Below are 18027 nucleotides of genomic sequence, written 5' to 3'. Positions count from 1 at the left end.
ATTCGTATGTGTCAAGAAATTGGGAAGACAGCTCTCTGGCCAACTGACAGGAAGAGATTTACATTTGTGCCCATTCCAAAGAAAGGTGATCCAACAGAATGCGGAAATTATCAAACAATATCACACACAAGTAAAATTATGCTGAAAATCATTCAAAAGCAGTTGCAGCAGTACCATCAACAAGGAACTGCCAGATTCAAGCCAAATTCAAAAGATATGGAACGAGGGATATCATTGCTGATGTCAGATGGATCCTGGCTGAAAGCAGAGAATACCAGAAAGATGTTTAGCTGTGTTTTATTGACTATGCAAAGGCATTCGACTGTGTGGATCATACCATATCATGGATAACACTGCAAAGATTGGAAATTCCAGAACACTTAATTGCGTTCATGAGGGACCTGTATATAGACCAAGAGGCTGTCGTTGGAACAGAACAAGAGGACACTGCGTGTCAGGAATGGTGTCCGTCAGGGTTGTATCATTTCACCATACTTTGTTCTATCTGTGTGCTAAGTGAATAATCTGGGAAATTGGACTATATGAAGAAGCATGCACATTAGGATTAGAGGAAGACTCATAAACAGTCTGCGATATGCAGATGATGCAAACTTGCTTGCTGAAAGTAAGAAGGACTTGAAGCACTTACTGAAGAAGATCAAAGACTACAGCCTTCAGTATGGATTGCACCTCAACATGAAGAAAACAAAAATCCTCACAACTGGGCCAATAAGCAACATCGTGATAAACAGAGAAAACATTGAAGTTGTCAAGCGTTTCATTTTACTTGGATCTACAATCAATGCCCATGGAAGCAGCAGTCAAGAAATCAAACAATGCATTTCAGTAGGCAAATCTGCTACAAAAGGCCCCTTAATGTTAAAAAGCAAAAGTGTCACTTGGACTAAGGTGCACCTGACCCAAGCTATATTATTTTCAATCGCCTCATATGCATGCGAAAGCTGGACAATAAATAAGACTGAAGAAGAATTATGGTGTTGGTGAAGAAGACTGCATATAGCATGGACTTCCAGAAGAAGGAACAAATCTGTTTTGGAAGAAGTACAGCCAGAATGATCCTTACAAGCAAGGATGGCGAGACTTCGTCTCATGTACTTTGGACATGATATCAGGAGCTACTGGTTCCTGGAGAAGAACATCATCATGCTTGGTAAAGTAGAGAGCCAGCAAAAAAAGAGGAAGACCCTCAATGAGATGGATTGACACAGTGGCTATAACAACGGTCTTAAGCCTAGCAATGATTGTGAGGATGGCGTAGGACTGGGCAGTTTCGTTTGTTGTACTTAGGGTTGGTATTAATTGGAACTGACTGGACAGCACCTCACACAACACGTTGTATTCCTATTTTAAAATAATATATTTTACTAGTAAAGCAAAATAAGATGGTAATAATGTATGTCTGATTTGCCAGGGACAATTCTCAGATATACAAGCCTAGTTTATTTGAAAATATTTTAGTTTTAGGATTGAAATTTAAATGTACTTTAAGTTTATAAGACTAAATATATTTGCAATGTAGTACTTAAAATATTAGAGGTATTTTATAAAAACTTTTGGAGGGTTTGCTGATTTTGAGTTGTGTTTCTTTATATTGGAAATATCATGTGCATCTTAAATATCTGGAATGAAGGTAAAATACTTGGCATTGGTTGACAAATTATTATTTAGATGTAATTGTACACTATTAATTCACCCATGCATCAGTGTACATACTTTTAGAGTACAGTAAGCAGTTTATCCTCTGTAAGGTTCATTATGATTCATAGTCGACTACAGGCAAGAGGTTTTTTGTCAGTTTTTTTTTTTTTAAGTTTCATTAGAATGATTTGGACAGTTCCTCTGGGAAAAGCATTTGTCTTTTGACTTCATATTTAGCAAGCTGTTCCAAGTCCAGCTGACATGAAGCTTCTGATAGTTCTCATTTGTGTTTTACTTCTTTATGTGCTTGACAATCTTAATAAATGGATTTCTACTCATTTCTGAGTCTGGCATTTCACAGTATGGAATTTCACAAATCCTATCACAGATTTAACATAAATTCTGGGAATAATTTTCTTAGATATTCTGTGTCTTAAGAAATGTTATGGTCCACTTTAGGAAGATTTTCTTTAAGTTGATTTGCAAGTGTAGCAATAAAATATCACTCTTATATCCAGAGAACATCAAGAAACTTTACCAATGTTCTCTTTATATCATTTTAATTTTAAAATATTTCTATTTAGAGCATTTTAAAGATGATACCGAAAATGGAATGCAAAACTTAAGGCAGCTATAAAAACTTGACTCTGTTTCAGGAGACTGAGAATCTTAGCTTTCTTTTTGGCTTTTATGTGTTCAGCACGGAACATTCTTGAAGCTTCTCATCATTACATTTGAATTAGGTGCGAAATATATTAAATATACTATAAAACCCATTGCTGTCATAGATGATTCTTACTCATAGTGACCCTATAGGACAGTGTAGAAATGCCCCATAGAGTTTCTTTACAAAAGCAGACCACCACATCTTTCTTCCAAGAAGCAGCTGGTGGTTTCAAGCCATTGACCTTTCAGTTAGCAGCTGAGAGCTTAACCTCTGTGCCACCAGGGCTCCCTACTATACACTGTTAAAAGTATTAAGTATAGACTACATCATACATATTCCACATGTATTAAATGCTAAAAGATACATTTTTAGTGTTGTATTTGAAATGATACTGAAATTAATACAGTATTGTTTGTAAAATACAATATGCATTTAAAAAGTAGGAACCATATGTATTTAGAAATAAAGTGATCAAATAGTGACCTTACTTTCTCTTTTTAAAATGGGTTAAATCCATCCTCCTTTTACATTACGTATCAAAATAAGCTATTCTATGGTAGTAAGATATACCCTTTTTTAGTTAAGATTTGATCAGAGATCATAAACTGTGTTAGTAATAGGAGTAAGGATTGTATTATAGGAATTAGATCTTATATAATTGTGGGATGTGTAGAATAAAGCTGTGGAAGCCTATTGCCTTTGAGACAGGTAGTGTGCCTGAAGTTACTGTTGGTCACCAGGGTTGGTAGTAGAGACAAAACACTAGACAAAAGTGGAAAGAGCAATGTGTGTGTCTTTCACTATCACCAACCTTCATGATCTGGATGATCTATAAAAGAAACTGGCACCACACAATTACCAAACCCAGGTGTTGGAGGAGCTAAAGTATCAGATCTGGTGGGAGCTGGAGGAGCTGCAGGCCCGGGTGCTATCCCACACCAACAGAGTAACCAACAGATCGCAACAACCTTGAGAGTGTGATGGTTGTAACTTAATGTCTGCCTCCCAGATCTCATGAAATTTCCTTTTTCACCAACCTTGTCCTAGAATCATACAGGAAAGGAAATTCTAGGAAATATATTCCTAATAATGCCAATGAATGGCACGAATGTGATAAGCAACAAGATCTATAGTAAATGTAAAAGAAAACATAAACCTAAAAATAGATCGTATCAGTTTCCTGGTCCCTATGGAATTTCAACTTGAAAGTGCCCAGAGCTTCTTTAAATAATAAAAGAGAACCTCACTGGGGAGCTTTTACTAATATCATAGCCAATAGAGACTGCCAAGGAGTCTTGGAGGCTCAGTGGTTAAGTGCTTGGCTGCTAACTGAAAGAGCAGTGATTCGAACCCACCAGCCTGCTCCTTAAGAGAAAGATGTAGCAGTCTGCTCCCATAATGATTACAGCTTTGGAAACCCGATGGGGCAGTTCTACTCTGTCCTATAGGGTCCCTGTGAGTCAAAATTGACTCGATAGCAATGGGAGGAGGGTATATAGAGTGCCTTTGTGTATAATCATTCTTGACCAAGTTTGAAGGTTTCAAGTAATTTGAAAGAAAAATATTTATAGAACCTTAAACAATATTTATAAAACTTCAAAACAAATAGTCAATCCAGAAGGGAAAACCAGTCAAATCGGGCACTTAAGTGAAATGAGCATTTACATAAAATGATTTGGTAGCCTTGTAAAGACAGTCTTAATGTAGCGCGCCACATCATTTAAGCCACTTTTAAGTCTATTTCTCAATTACCATAGATTTACAGATGATATCTTTCAATAAATATCAACATGCTTACAAGTTAAATAACTAACCATGAAATAATTACTACTTTGTTGTCCTAGTTGAATCAGTATTTTTAAAAATAGTCATAAATTTCAAAAAATGAAAACATTACAGTGGAAAAGTCAATTGGTTTTATTTTGCCATTATTCTTCTAAATAGTAAGGATAAAAATGTCTCCCAAAATGTACAGAACAGCCTACTCACCTTTTTGTAGGGCGGATGTTAAATTCCAAGTCACACATGCATCATTAGTCAGCAACTATTATAATTAGCACATGGTTAAATCTTAGTTTTAATAGATATGCCTCTTTGAAGAAGAGATTTCTAACATCCTTTAGTGAATGCTGAAGTATTAGGAAGACGTGATTATAAAGGATCCGATCACAGCTGTAATAGCACAATGTTAAAAGAAAAAAATGAAGAAACATTATTGCCAGATAAGTATAGAACAGCTTAAATAGAGGGAGGGATAAAGTGAGTGATGGCTTTGGCACAAGAGTCAGCTATTCTAGTAGCTTGCCAAAAAAATGGACCAGAGAAAAAGAAAGTCAACAGATTAACTTCAGGAATTAAGCTTATTAATGGATTTCCATGCAGAAATGTATCCACCCATCATGATAGGAGAATGCATCCTTTAGTTTCCCAGCTGCTAGATTTTACTTTAAAATATTTCTACATAAACTACCAATGGGATAGAGACTTTTTTCTCTCTCTCTCTCTACATGCTCATTGACCTGAAGCAATGCTGTACTATGCCCTTTCATTTTGGGCTGATTTATATTTGAACCAGAACAAGTTGTTTATTTTAGCGGTGAACAGAACATATTTAAATAGAGATTGTTCTTGTTCACGGTCTTCTCTCCTTTCTTTTTTTTTTATTTTTATTTTGATTCCTCCCTGTTTAGAGTATTAGAGTAGGAATTAACTGTTCCATCCACGATTTAAAAACATGCAAAGAGGTAATTGGAATTGGAGGTAACTTATAGTCTTTTGTAGAAAACATAATTATCGGAAGTTAGTTAAAAACATCTCAATTCTGTTTTAATTTTCATGCATGGAGCAGTTGTTTTGACAGATGGATGGACTTTATTTTTGTAACCGTCCAGGAAAAGTCTGCGTAACACAGTCTAATCAGTGCTATATAACCGTAATGTTTGTTTTTGAATCAATGTGCATTTGGCTCCAGTAATTTTTTCTGGGCATAGACATTTTCTAATTTATTTTTCCAGGCTAATCTCTATGTGTAATTCCTCTGTACATTTGATTTGAAAACACTGGAAACCTTTTTAAAAATAAGTTTAAATGGTTTGCCACTAAGGAAGATGAATCATTGATCCTCAAGTGTGGCCTTGGCTTTTACTGGCTTATAACTGCTTTACTTTTATTTCTAAGCTAAGTTAACAATGTATAATACTGTTCGTCTGGAGTATATATCAGTACAATAATAGGTCAGTATGGTTCCCTGAGTCTTGGGTAACCAATTTTTTGCTAAACTTGTCTGTGTATATCAAGTTAAATTCCAGAAAGGATCAAGGTTTGAAAAATGAATTCATTTTGAACTGCTTACACTCTCTTTCCGTTGTAAATCCGCCAGTGCTGAGCAAAGCAGTGCAGTAGTAGAATGCCAAAAAGTACATTACATTCTGAGCTTTAAGAGTCGTCATGGTTCAAGAAAAGGTCAGAAACACTCTTCTTCTGTCTCCCTGGAGCAGAAATGTGTGAAGTGTGTTTCCTTTTTCTGCCACGCTTCCTTCTTTTTTAGAGGGATGTCTAAGCAGCTTCCAAATAAAATGAGTATCCTGTTTTGGAACACTCAAAAACCTTGGCAGTAACAAGCTAGAGAAGGAAGGCAAATGAGTGACAGGATTGATATCCTTTTATGTAGGTTTTCTGGTGAAAGAACAAATCGTTACTAACAATATCTCTTTCAAGTGTTTGGTTCTTCTCTGTCTAGTTCTTTTAATTCACTGTTTCCTCCTTCATTGTTGATGAGTCTCTTCTCTGCTATTTTTAACCCATTTTGAAGTATTTCCTTCAATTCCTTTGTTTGCATTCAAGTGTCTTAACACACTCTAAATTCAAGTAATTTCTAATCCCAAATTCTATTGGCATCAGCCTTCACTCTCACAGTCATGTCGAGCTAGCCCCTTGGGGTATGGCAACAATACAACCTGCTGCTGACTGGGAGAGTTCAGTGGGGGAAATGAACGGGATCATTCCAGGCCTTAGGCCAACAGGGTGGGTCCAGTTACTCTGTAGCTCAGGTAGACTCAGTTATCAGCACTCTCAGTAGAGCCCTTTGCCAGGTTTCACAGCTATAGTCCTGTGATTGCTGTTTTTCCAGCAGCTCTGTAGAAGCACGGTTGTCATATTATAGTGGTTATTCTTTAACAGTTAATAGAAAACAAATTAAAATTATGATATTCATTGTGGCCCAATTCCATAGTGTCCTGAAACCTGGAGAGTTTTTCTATCATTAATTATAATTTGCTAATTTCCATGGAAGATCAAACTTAGTCACTGAAAAATTAAAAATCAATTATACAGTCCATAAGAGTTAAAGACCTCATAAATTCTATATTAGGGTTCATTACAGTTGCAGAGGTAATGGGAGCCTTCATTTGTGTTCACAAGTATTCATATTCACAAAATATTTTCTTTGTATTCTATTGTGGAGAACTGAGATCTATACTTAAATATCTAGAATACACTTGGGGTTACTGATAGGGCGAGAGAATTTGGGTTTGTGTACAAAATTGCATGCATATCTTCAAAGACAAGGCATGCAAACTGAAACCCTGTTCTTTTCTAAAATGAACAAGACATCCATCTGGGTCTGCCACTGTTATTTATTAGAATGTTCGTTTGCTTACCAATATGTACACAGCCAATTTCTTGGTCTCAACATACGGTGCTGAAACCGGTTATTTACTATAATGTCGAGTCCACCATCAGGGATGGCTGTCTTTATACAAAAGCAGAGTATGTGGCCACTTACGTGTTTCAAAGCAAGAGATGCCATAAAACATTTTCCTGAAAGTGGTTTCTTTGCAAATGACTGAATTATTTTAAGAATACAAAGAAATCCTTTGGGTAATACTCATGAATGCCTCACTAGTAAATGAGTTTGTCAGATGTTTCCCTCTCCACAACATCTTTCCTCTGTCCTGGTGTTCATGCCCTGTCCTCTTGGGGAAGGCGAAGGGGTGGGAGTGGGGAGAGCTGTTACAGAATGGGGAGTTTGTTGCGAAGAGTTGTGGAAGTTTTGCCTAAGACTTACCCTGTTCAAAGTGAAGCATGGATGAGATTGCATATACCTTTAAGCTAAGAAATTTTCTCCATAGCAACTTGCAAAATCAGTTGATTTCAAAGTTTAATTTCATATATAATAATACCTTACCATACAAAAGATCTTAGCAGCAAAACAGCGGGGAAAGTATATGTTTATTTTAGTAACCATCAAAACAACTCAGCACATGTTAAAACATGAGGAGTCGTAACTCGGGGCTTTTGTTTTTTACTTTAAATGGATTTAGTTCACCGTTAGGACAATATATTCAAAGGACATCATCAGGTTTCACCCTAGAAAAACCAGTGATGATACATAGTAACTATTTGAATTTAAATATCAATTATTCTGCTCAAATTGGTTGCCTGCTCCTTATTTTATAGGGATAGTAGAGTTAAGACTGAAGAAACCAGCAACAAATACAGAATATAAGGGTGATATCGAAATGTATCTTCTGTTATAAACCCCAGCTGACTTGATAGGCCCAAATTCACTCTGAACTTTCACTTGAAAAGTCATATGTCATGAAGACTGACTACAAGTGTAACACACGTACAGGTGCCAAGACCAACCCAGCCTTTTATAATTGCCGGCCTTGTTTGTACTGTAGTCTGCTTTTGGTATTAGCATTTATAGTTACATATCTGTTTCTTAATTCCAAATGTTTATAGTCAAAACACTAAACTAGTTAGGAAAGTCTATTATCAATAACAATAATTTTTAATGTAGTTTTTATTATTTAGCATATAAATACTCATTTGGATATTTTCAGTATATGATAAACTCATATTTTTTACTCACTATTTCTATTACTAAGCTTTGTTATGTGGTTAATAGACCATAACATTTTATTTGAAGCTATTGTGAGAGTTTGAGCGTTTATTTTTTCTTTCTTCTTTTCTTTTTACAATATTGATATAGATTCACCTATTTAAGAATATTTTAAGAAATTAAGCCTATCCTGTTCTGGGTATTTTGGTAAAAAAGTATCCATTTCATATTCTAGATATCTGATTCCTCCCTTCCCCAGGTATATCTTCAGCAGGGGACAAAAGTCTAAATTTCCTGTTTATAGAAAAATATTTTCTTTCACAAGATTGATAGTTTCAACAGAATGTATAGAAAGAGTATAAATGGCTCTGTCCATTTTATTCTTAGATAATATTCAGAAAATAAAATTCCCAGGAGTGTCCTAACTTCCATAAATAATATTAGGACATGACTAGAATTTTCTCTTAGGAAATTCTTCTTTACCTCAGGTCCATGGCTCATTGGGCAGGGTGGCAGGGTTGGGGTTGATCCATGTGTGGGTTCAGGATGTCCATAAACCTCTTGACAATATTTACTAATTATATCACTCTGCAAAAGATCGTTCAGATTACAGATGTTCCCAACTTGAATGTCTTCTCAATCTTTAAATTTAACCCAGCTTGTATCTGAGGCTGAAGTTACATTTTCAGCAGGATGTGACTTTACCTTCTTAGGGTTTATAGGGTCTATAGAGCTCAGGAGCATGCAGCACTATTGAAGTTCAAAGTCAATTGCTCATCATTATGGGTTACTAATGATGTTTCAACTTCATATTTAATATAAGGTTATATTAGCTTATACTTTTCTTTTTCTGAAAGTTAACTCAAAGGTTATTTTAGAAGGAAATATTCACCGTTGTCTTCTTTATGTAATTAATTAATTAATTAACTTGCTACTCCCTCATTTCTGGAAAAGTCACCAGTGATTTTTGGTTATCTATAATTTTCTTCCTCTTTCCTATAAATAAATTAGAAATAATTTTAATGAAGAGTTATGAAATAACATATTATATTTGGCCCCAAAAGAATAAGAACTTTTATATTTTTAACTCATGTAACAATATGAGCAAAACTATGGAACAATAAACAAGTCTTAAAAATGTACTGAAGGGAACACAAAAGAAATCTGCTCAAGCATGCCTAGTACCCTAGAGGATACCTCAGTCATGCTGACCACTAGAAATCACTTGTTTTCTTTTTTTTTCTTACAGAAAGAATGTGCTAATTTCATCAAAGTACTTAAGGCTTATAATCAGACTCATTTGTACGCCTGTGGAACGGGGGCTTTTCATCCAATTTGCACCTACATTGAAATTGGACATCATCCTGAGGTAAAATCGGCTTCTAAAAAATGGTGTTTGTCCACGACCCCTTCCTATTCAAATGCTTCGTTATTAATTTCTTCAGCTCATTTAGCTTCCGGTTCACTATTCAGTGGAAACTACTTCAAATTCAGATGCTGTTATTAATTTTAATCTGTGAATACAAAAAGAATGAGACCATCACTCAATAATAACTATGGAACAGGAGGAAGGAAGGAAGAAAGCATTTGTTTTCACCCTGGCTTACAGAGTCCAATCCATTTTGCATGTGCAGCAGATGTCAGCAGGCTGAACGTGCACTGTTTTCTCCTTCATTTGTATACTGCCAGCTTTCCCCGCCATTTCCATCCTCAGCCAGAAGTGTCTGCCACCCCAGTTGTTTTCTTCTGCCTGGGGATTAAGAAACAATGCCATACATGCACACAATGATCTGAGCTCACGTTTGACCCAAATTATTCACATTTGTGTTCTTGCTTAGCTGAGCTTTGCTTTTATGTTTTTTGCTATTTTTTTTTTTGTCAGTACAGAAAAGAAAAAAAAAAGTATGTTTCTTTAAGTCTTGAGCTCCTCCTTTAAAAGATGTTTTAGTAAGAAAATTAAAGTTAAATCCAGGGTTAAGTAAAATTAATATTAAGGAAAACAATTGATGGAAAAATCGCTAATATTAAAATTAGTGATTTGGTCTTATCAATAGTCTTCAGTTATATGCCCTTTTATATTTTTTGGCACAAAGTTCTAAGGAAAACAAAAGGGTTCATGATGTGCTAAGAAAATCATTTGTAATATAATTTTCTTCCAAATTGGAAAACAGAAGTCATTAATAAATAAAGGATTTGTTCCCAGAAGATTTCTGGAATCCTAAAGATAAAATATAATTTGCATGCTAGCCATGCCTTTATAACCTAAACTCTAGACTCTCTCACTCTCTAAAGTTTTCTTAAGGTGTCCTAAAGTGATACAAATGTGTCCTTTTTATCCAAAGGCATGAAGACCAAAATAGTTTGTATTGTACCTCCTTTGTATAAAAAGGTACCTTAGAGACTCCTGAGAGACTATGTGATTTCTAGACTAAATAAAATTGATTTTTCTTTTCTGATGAACCTGAGAAGATTAAGACATTTTCACAGGGTTTCACCAGTTAAGGCCATACCCGTCACTAGCCCATCCCCACAGCTTCTGCACCTTTCCTCCTTTTCTCCCTCGAAAGTACGTATATTGTGCTTGCTGGCATTCCCAAGAGTCTCAAGTACAAAGCAACCTTAACAAAAGGTAGTCTACTTAAGTTCTTTGGATGATGTTGATGAAATTAGGAATGACATTCATGTACATGGTCCTAGATACTTCATACACTTAAATTTTTCTAAGCACCTTCTGGATAAATCTCTCCCTCTTTGCTTCCTTCTCAGCTATTTCAATAGTAATAAGGAAGATCTTCTAAAATGGGCCCAGGATGATTGTCCCACTTTTCTCTACTCTGGAGACAGCTCTAGAGAACTCCTTTCCCATTATATTGCACTTTTTATATCTACCAGTGTCATGCTATACTGTACAGGACGGTGGACTCAGGAGATTCAGGCTTCTGTCACAGGTTAATGGAAAAGATAGAGGCTTTGGCATCACATCTGGCTTCTAATCTTGCTGTACAACCTACTAGCTGTGGAGCATTGGAAAAATTACTTAACCTCTCTGAGAATCTGTTTGATAATATGTAAAAAAGAAACTAAACAAAACCTCTCTGGTCCTCAGTGTCCATATATTTAAACTTGAGTTTGACTTATTACCTCCAACTGCCTTCTAATCATCTTAGCAGGGCGTGACTCACTGTCTTTGTTTTCTATAGAAACTCAAGGAATTCTAATCCCATGATCATTAAAAGCATCATTTGATAGTAGCTGTTTGATCTGGAGCAAGCTATTTAATTTTTCTGTGTCTCAATTTCTAATCTAGTAAGTGGTAATGAAAATAACCTCTACCTCATTGACTGATAGATAGTAAGTGCTGAAAAAAATGTCAATTATTGTTTTGAAAATGTAAACCTGCATCTCAGGCTGAAAGCCATTGCTGTCTTTCTTGCTTGTAATTAAGTCTCACCTTGCCTCTTAAATGTTCTTCACTTCATCAGAGGCCGTAAATTATAGATTCTGGGATCTTATTGTTGCTAGGTGATTCTTCACTTAATTCCCCCATTTTTAAATTTGAAGTTTAGATTATACTGATGGACGTTTAAATTAAAATTCCATATATTGCTCCTGATTTATCAGTTTTCCAAAAATGTAAAGGTTTTTTTTTGCTTTCAGGAGTTGCTATCTAATAGAGTTAACAGCATATTTCCTTCTCCCCCTATTAACTAACTTGTCTCTCCCTTCGGGAGTAGGTGGGGATGGGGAGGTGCTGAAGCCAGGCCATTTACCCAGAAATCTCATCGATTCAAATAATAAGTATATAAAGCCTCCTACTTGAGTTCCTTTGAGATGGGAGATTGGGGAACAAGTATTTTCCTGAGACTCGTCACCTTTGAGAAAGGCCCTCTTTTAGAAACTCAGTGATCTTGATTTTCATGGCAACTATAGATTGGAAAATATTGTTCCAGACTGTTTAGGAGGTCAGAAGGAAGATGATTATGCAATTACTTAGGGGAATTTAGAGCAGTCTAGACAGTCAATCTAGGAAATTCTGAAAAGGATATTCTCAAGATAGGTTGTCTAGACTGAATCAAATTTAATTTTCAGTGCTTAAGCTGCCTTAAGAGAGAATCTGGTTTAAGTTGATCTATAGTGGTACTTAGAATACTACCCTTGGATTTAAAGTTACACTTTTATTTGAAGTTGAGAAAAAGAGAAAATGCATACCCACCCAGTTAGGAAAAGAATGATGATAACGGAAGGATTAGAAGAAAAAGAAATACAATAGCAATCAGGACAAAGGCCAGGATTATTTGATTAGAGTTCATAGACTCTCATTAAGTTTGAATTTAGCATTTTTTTATTTACATGGATATCTTTTCAGATACAACAAGGACGCATGTTTCTCCTGGATTCTAGTTTAGAAATAGCACACATGCTTTGCTGTTACCTGCCCCGCACTACAGGAAATAATGAAAGATGAGTTTCCTTTTTAAAATGTTGTTCAGCTTTTAGATATTAAAAACAATTTTATCATTGGGAAAAAAAAATTTTTCTTTTTATCCTTATCATGTCTTTCATGGACATTTTAACATTCAAGTGTTTTATTTGCAGTGTTCTTACTTTAAACTAATTTACTGTCTTACATTAAGTTCCCAAGATACTTGAAACCCCATTGTTAGAAAATGACATTATGGACTTAACATTTCAGATAGCAGATTGCCACATAAGTAAAGACTTCACTTTTGAAGCAAATCAGTTTTGCTTTCAACATTCAAGACTAGCTTCAGATCTTGTAGGAAATTCAGAGATCCTGTTAAGTAATGATAGAACAGTTTGCTAAATAACCCCCTATTATTGTCTTCTAATTATGAAAATCACCTTCCTTTTACACTCACAGCATTGTAATAGTAATATCTGCACTCTCGAAAACTATATTCCAAAATCTACTCTTGCTGTACAGTGACTGTCTTCTGACCACACACAGTATGTCTTTGATTGCTGCATTAAACAGATTTTCTTTTTCCTGTGGTACGTTTGGGAATTGGTAGACATTAATTAACTCCAGTTCTGTAAGATGTGTGTCAATCATATTTTGGGTATCTGCCAATAGCACTTGACACTGTAGATAACTGCCAATGAGGTCACATACTTCATCCACATGTGTGTGTTTATCACAAAATGCATGCAGAGTTCATCAAAAGAATGATTCAGAGCTAGAGTACAGATGAGTTTTGAGTTTATGCTCTCAGCATCCATGCCATTCAAATGGCAAGTGTAAGTCATCCTTAAGAGGTGGAATACTCCCAAATGGCTTATAGTATATGGTATTTCCCCTTCAAATTTACATCTGTTAATAAAAAAAGTATGAATTTAGGAAGAGTATAGCTTTTTGAAGAAGTCTCTGGATGTTTTCTCAAATTCCAAATGGGCCTTTTCTAGGTACTGGGCAGGAAATCTGAAGAAAGATGGACGCAGATGAGAGCTGGAAAGTATTAACTCTATAAATACTCTCATAATGTCATGATCTCAATTTATGACAGAACACAAGGAACATTAAGAAATGCAATGAGGCTTACTGGCTATCTCTAAGGTCATTTCTAAAATGACAACCAGTATATCTACATATGAAATAAAGTATGTTTTGTCAGTTCTTCCCTTCCACGAACAATAGGAGTTTGCTTTTATGCAAAACTGAATAAAATGCTCTTAGCAACAGTCCCCAAGGCCAGAATGCTATTTGAGTGATGGCTAGTGCTCTGTTGACTAATATATACATTTAATGTAAGCTCTTCTAATTGAGTTATCTCTCTCAATTTAATATGCTATTTAGTCCAATGGAGCACAAGTTTATTTCTAAGAAGAGTTACTAAAGCTGATAAATTCATACATCTTAGCAAAAAAAATCAGGTGATGCTTTTATTTTACATAAGACATTGGAATTTGTATTTTCTTTGTAGTAGGCTAGGCTATGTGGGAAACGTCAGGATTCCTGGCAATTTCTTCTGGGCTACTCATTATCTACCCCAGAGGTAGTATATCCATTATTTGCTCTACCGACCTAAGCCAAATGTGGTTAGAGTAAGTCCATAATGGTTCGTAGGTTTTCCTTTCTTAAGCTTTCAATACTTGAATCATGTTGGAAGATGGACCTTTACAAGCTACTGTGCTTAATATGCAATACCACTATTTATATTCAGAATTAAATACAGAAATGTTCTGCTGTTGTATTTGAGGCAGAGTTTCATAGTTCATAAATTCTGAGTGACCTCTAACAGTTCATCAATGTATATTTCCATGAACTAGTAAAATTCTAAACTCTAAATATTATCAGTAAGGCTGTTTCTCCAAATAGAACTTGTGGTCAAAAGAGGGATGGGGGACCTATGTTATGATTAGAAACAAGGCTAGATACGAAAAATTTTTCTAAAAGAGTAGGGGGAAGAAAAGGATAGAAAGACCCCAAAATCCAAACCAGCATCCCCTACAGGGTTGTTTAAAATACTTCAAATCACCATTTTATTTTTTGACTTACTTGTCCTGAATATTTGATATATAGACAGTATAACTATTAGATTGTCATCATTTTATCCTCCACCCCTTACCTGGTTCAGTTGTAAAAAGTTTTCCTCACAGTCCTTCACAACATTTTATTCCTAAGAATAGTGGCAGGTAAAAATGGAAATAATAGCCTTCAATTCTCAACCAGCAGGATATTTAGTTCCATTCTTTAGCAGATCTGGTTCTCTTATTTCCAGAAGAAGAATTGAGTACAACAAATTAAAAGATTATATGATCTATAGTTCACAGTTTTTGAATGTCATTTTCATTCAGAACAGAGTAATGCAGATATACGGACTGAATCATATGCCGCTGACACTAACTGATATATTTTTTTTCTGTCCATCATAAGCTACCAATATCTAGTCATTGGAGTTGTATACTTCTAACTTACTCCTTTTCCCAGTTTTGCCCTCTTTGATTGTTTCTTCTGCCCTCATTCCCACATAATCTATTTTAAGAGGAAATTTCTATACATAAAAGCTTTAATTTATTTCTCAATATTATATTTTTCAAGAAACAAAGAGTAGCACTAAATCCCATTGCCTTCTGACCTGTCGGCCCCTTTTCATTTTCTCTTTCATTCTGCGTGTTCCATCATGCCCCTTTCTCTGCCCCTGAACTCTCATTCCCCCATGTTTTTCTTTCCTTTAGCTCTTTGTCTCCTTGCCTAATTACTTCCTTCTGGAACCAAGGCTTAAGATGGTAGAAATGAATCTTGGATATGACAGTGGGAAACAAGATGTTATGTTTGCCATTTCTGAAACTTCTGGAAAATAGCAGAGTAAACTTAGACTGAATCTCCACAAATCAGAGTATGTTTGTCTCCTTTTGCAATGTGTCTCAAATTGGCATCAATAAGTTATCTATCAAATTTGTTTTAAACCTTCACGGTTCTTTTTGATGATAATCCAAGAAAATAATATGAATACATTGTGCATCATTTGGATGCTCACCCCATAATCATGTAAAGTCTTAAGATTTTAATGCCCTCATTTACTTAAGGTTTATGATCATCTGGGTGCCAAGATTACTCTTTTAATTTTCTTGGGCCTAATAAGAAAGAAACAAAGGCTGACTCCATATGCAAATAATGTGTTGCTGCCAAGTAAAGGCCAAAATGAGGTCAGAATGGGTTGTATGAAGGAAAAATTTGCTGTAGCTCAAATAGAGAAAAGTGGTAAGAGAATTAAATAATCCCAGAGTACAGGGTAGGGTAGAACTGTCAGGCTCAAAGTCTGTATCTTCTTGGTACTAGTACCATGTTCACATTGCAAGAAGGGATTTACTTTTGAGAATATACAAACAATAAAAATACAACAAGGATACAAATACAAAAGCAATTATCATTTTCACATTGCATTAATATTGATAATTGTATTTGTTTTCCAGTTGTGTTTGTACTTAATTTTAAGCATAATAGATGTATACTTAGCTTTATAGGTCTGTAAATTTAATTACTGTTATAAAATAGCCAGTGTAAGGTAACTCTGGCTGCACACTAGGGAGATACCTTGCATTGATTTTTAAGCAAATGTCACCTTCTTCCTTATGCTCCTACCTTAAAACATTCCCCTAGCCCTGAGCTAGTGGTTTCTGGTCTAGGGTTCCTCATGGCTTTCAGCTACTCCAAGCTTAGCACATGTGGCCTGCACATTTATAATGCTGCTTATATCTTTACTTGAATATATCTCATTTATGTCTCACCCACCTAAAGCAGGTCAATCATTCCCTTCCAAAACTAGAGATAGCTAACTCGAGGTTTACAAAAATGGGTAGAACATACATTTCATAACAGAAACATTACCCTTTTAGGGTAATGTTTTTGGAAGTGGGTCATCAAACTTTCTCAGGACAGAGAAATAGAAAAGCCTTTCTTAATAGTCACACATAGGAACTTTTACTTTATATTAAAAACAAAAAACAAAAAACGCCAAAACTGCTGCCATCGAGTCGATTTAGACTCATAGCAACCTTATAGGACAGAGTAGAACTTCCCCGTAGGGTTTCCAAGGAGTGGCTGGTGGATTCGAACTGCCGGCCTTTTGGTTAGCAGCTGATCTCTTAACCACTGTGCCACACAACTCGTGTAGAAGGCCCTACCCTCATGTATCTAAGAATCTGGCTGTAAAATCAAGTACATGCAACTATAGCAAACCATGAAGATATGACATTATCTAAGTTGCTAAGTTGTGTCTGACTGCACTGACTATAAATGCAATACAGATTGAAAGAAAAAAAGGATCATGGGTGGGGTGAGGAGGCAGTTAGGGTACTCATTTCTAGCCTTGTAAAAGAGGTGAGACTGGATCTAGGCATTTGAGAGGAGTTGATTTAGACAAGATGAGCGCTGGGGAAGGAGAAAAAGACAAGGCTGGTGATAAGAATCAGCATGAGGTGATGACAATAGCACTGAGGTGAAAAGGAAAGGCATGATGAGCAAACCAGTCCTCCTGGAATAGAAGTTTCCTTTATTAAATAGATTTGAGGGAATACTAGGAAATAACAGAGACTTAACATTTATATCTTGGTTTTTGTCGATCTGTAGCTACAATTCTGCTCAACTGCTACAATCAATGCCCAAGTGACCTTGGAATCAATTTGTATTCAGGTGAATGATTCTCCAATAGAGATAAAATTGACTTTAATAAAAACTGTAGATGCGTCTTCCATAAGCAAGGTCCTGATAGATATAGCGAAAAATATTTCCTCCGAGAGGGCCATATACGTAAAATCATAACCATCATGACAGGTAGCCTTTCTGGTGACATCAATATTATTCCGTATATTATACCAGTTATAACTCATTATAATGATGTTGTACAGTGTGTTTATTAATACTCAGCTCTAAACACTCTCTAAACATTGAATGTCATGTAAAGTACATTATGAATTGCATAATCAAGAACATTTTTGAAACTAGTATTGGTCCACAGCTGAACCAATAAGCAACATCATGATAAACAGAGAAAATATTGAAGTCTTCAAGGCATTTCATTTTACCTAGATCCACAATCAATGCTCATGGAAGCAGCAGGCAAAAAATCAAATGATGTATTGCATTGGGCAAATCTGCTGCAAAAGACATCTCTAAAGTGTTAAAAAGCAAACATGTCACTTTGAGGACTAAGGTGCCCCTGACCCAAGCCACAGTATTTTCAATCACCTCGTATGCATGAGAACAAATCTGTCTTGGAAGAAGTACAGCCAGGATGCTCCCTGGAAGCAAGGATGGTGAGACTTCATCTCATTTACTTTGGATATGTTATCAGGAGGGACCAGTCCCTAGAGAAGGACATCATGCTTGGTAAAG

General features: G+C 35.6%; 1 protein-coding gene across 1 annotated transcript in view; it reads left to right on the top strand.

The window, feature by feature from the left end:
* Positions 1 to 18027, top strand: part of SEMA3A (semaphorin 3A) — a 217563-nt gene that overhangs the window by 72483 nt on the left and 127053 nt on the right. Inside the window, exon 4 of the mRNA XM_004381476.1 lies at positions 9421 to 9540. Coding sequence (XP_004381533.1) covers positions 9421 to 9540 — 120 coding nt within the window. The remainder of the gene's footprint in view (positions 1 to 9420; positions 9541 to 18027) is intronic.

This window comes from Trichechus manatus, unplaced genomic scaffold (assembly GCF_000243295.1).
Source record: "Trichechus manatus latirostris isolate Lorelei unplaced genomic scaffold, TriManLat1.0 scaffold00085, whole genome shotgun sequence".
In the NCBI taxonomy this organism is placed as follows: Eukaryota; Metazoa; Chordata; class Mammalia; order Sirenia; family Trichechidae; genus Trichechus; species Trichechus manatus.
The sequence above is the reverse complement of the archived record's forward strand: the minus strand, read 5'-3'. Positions and strand labels throughout refer to the sequence as shown.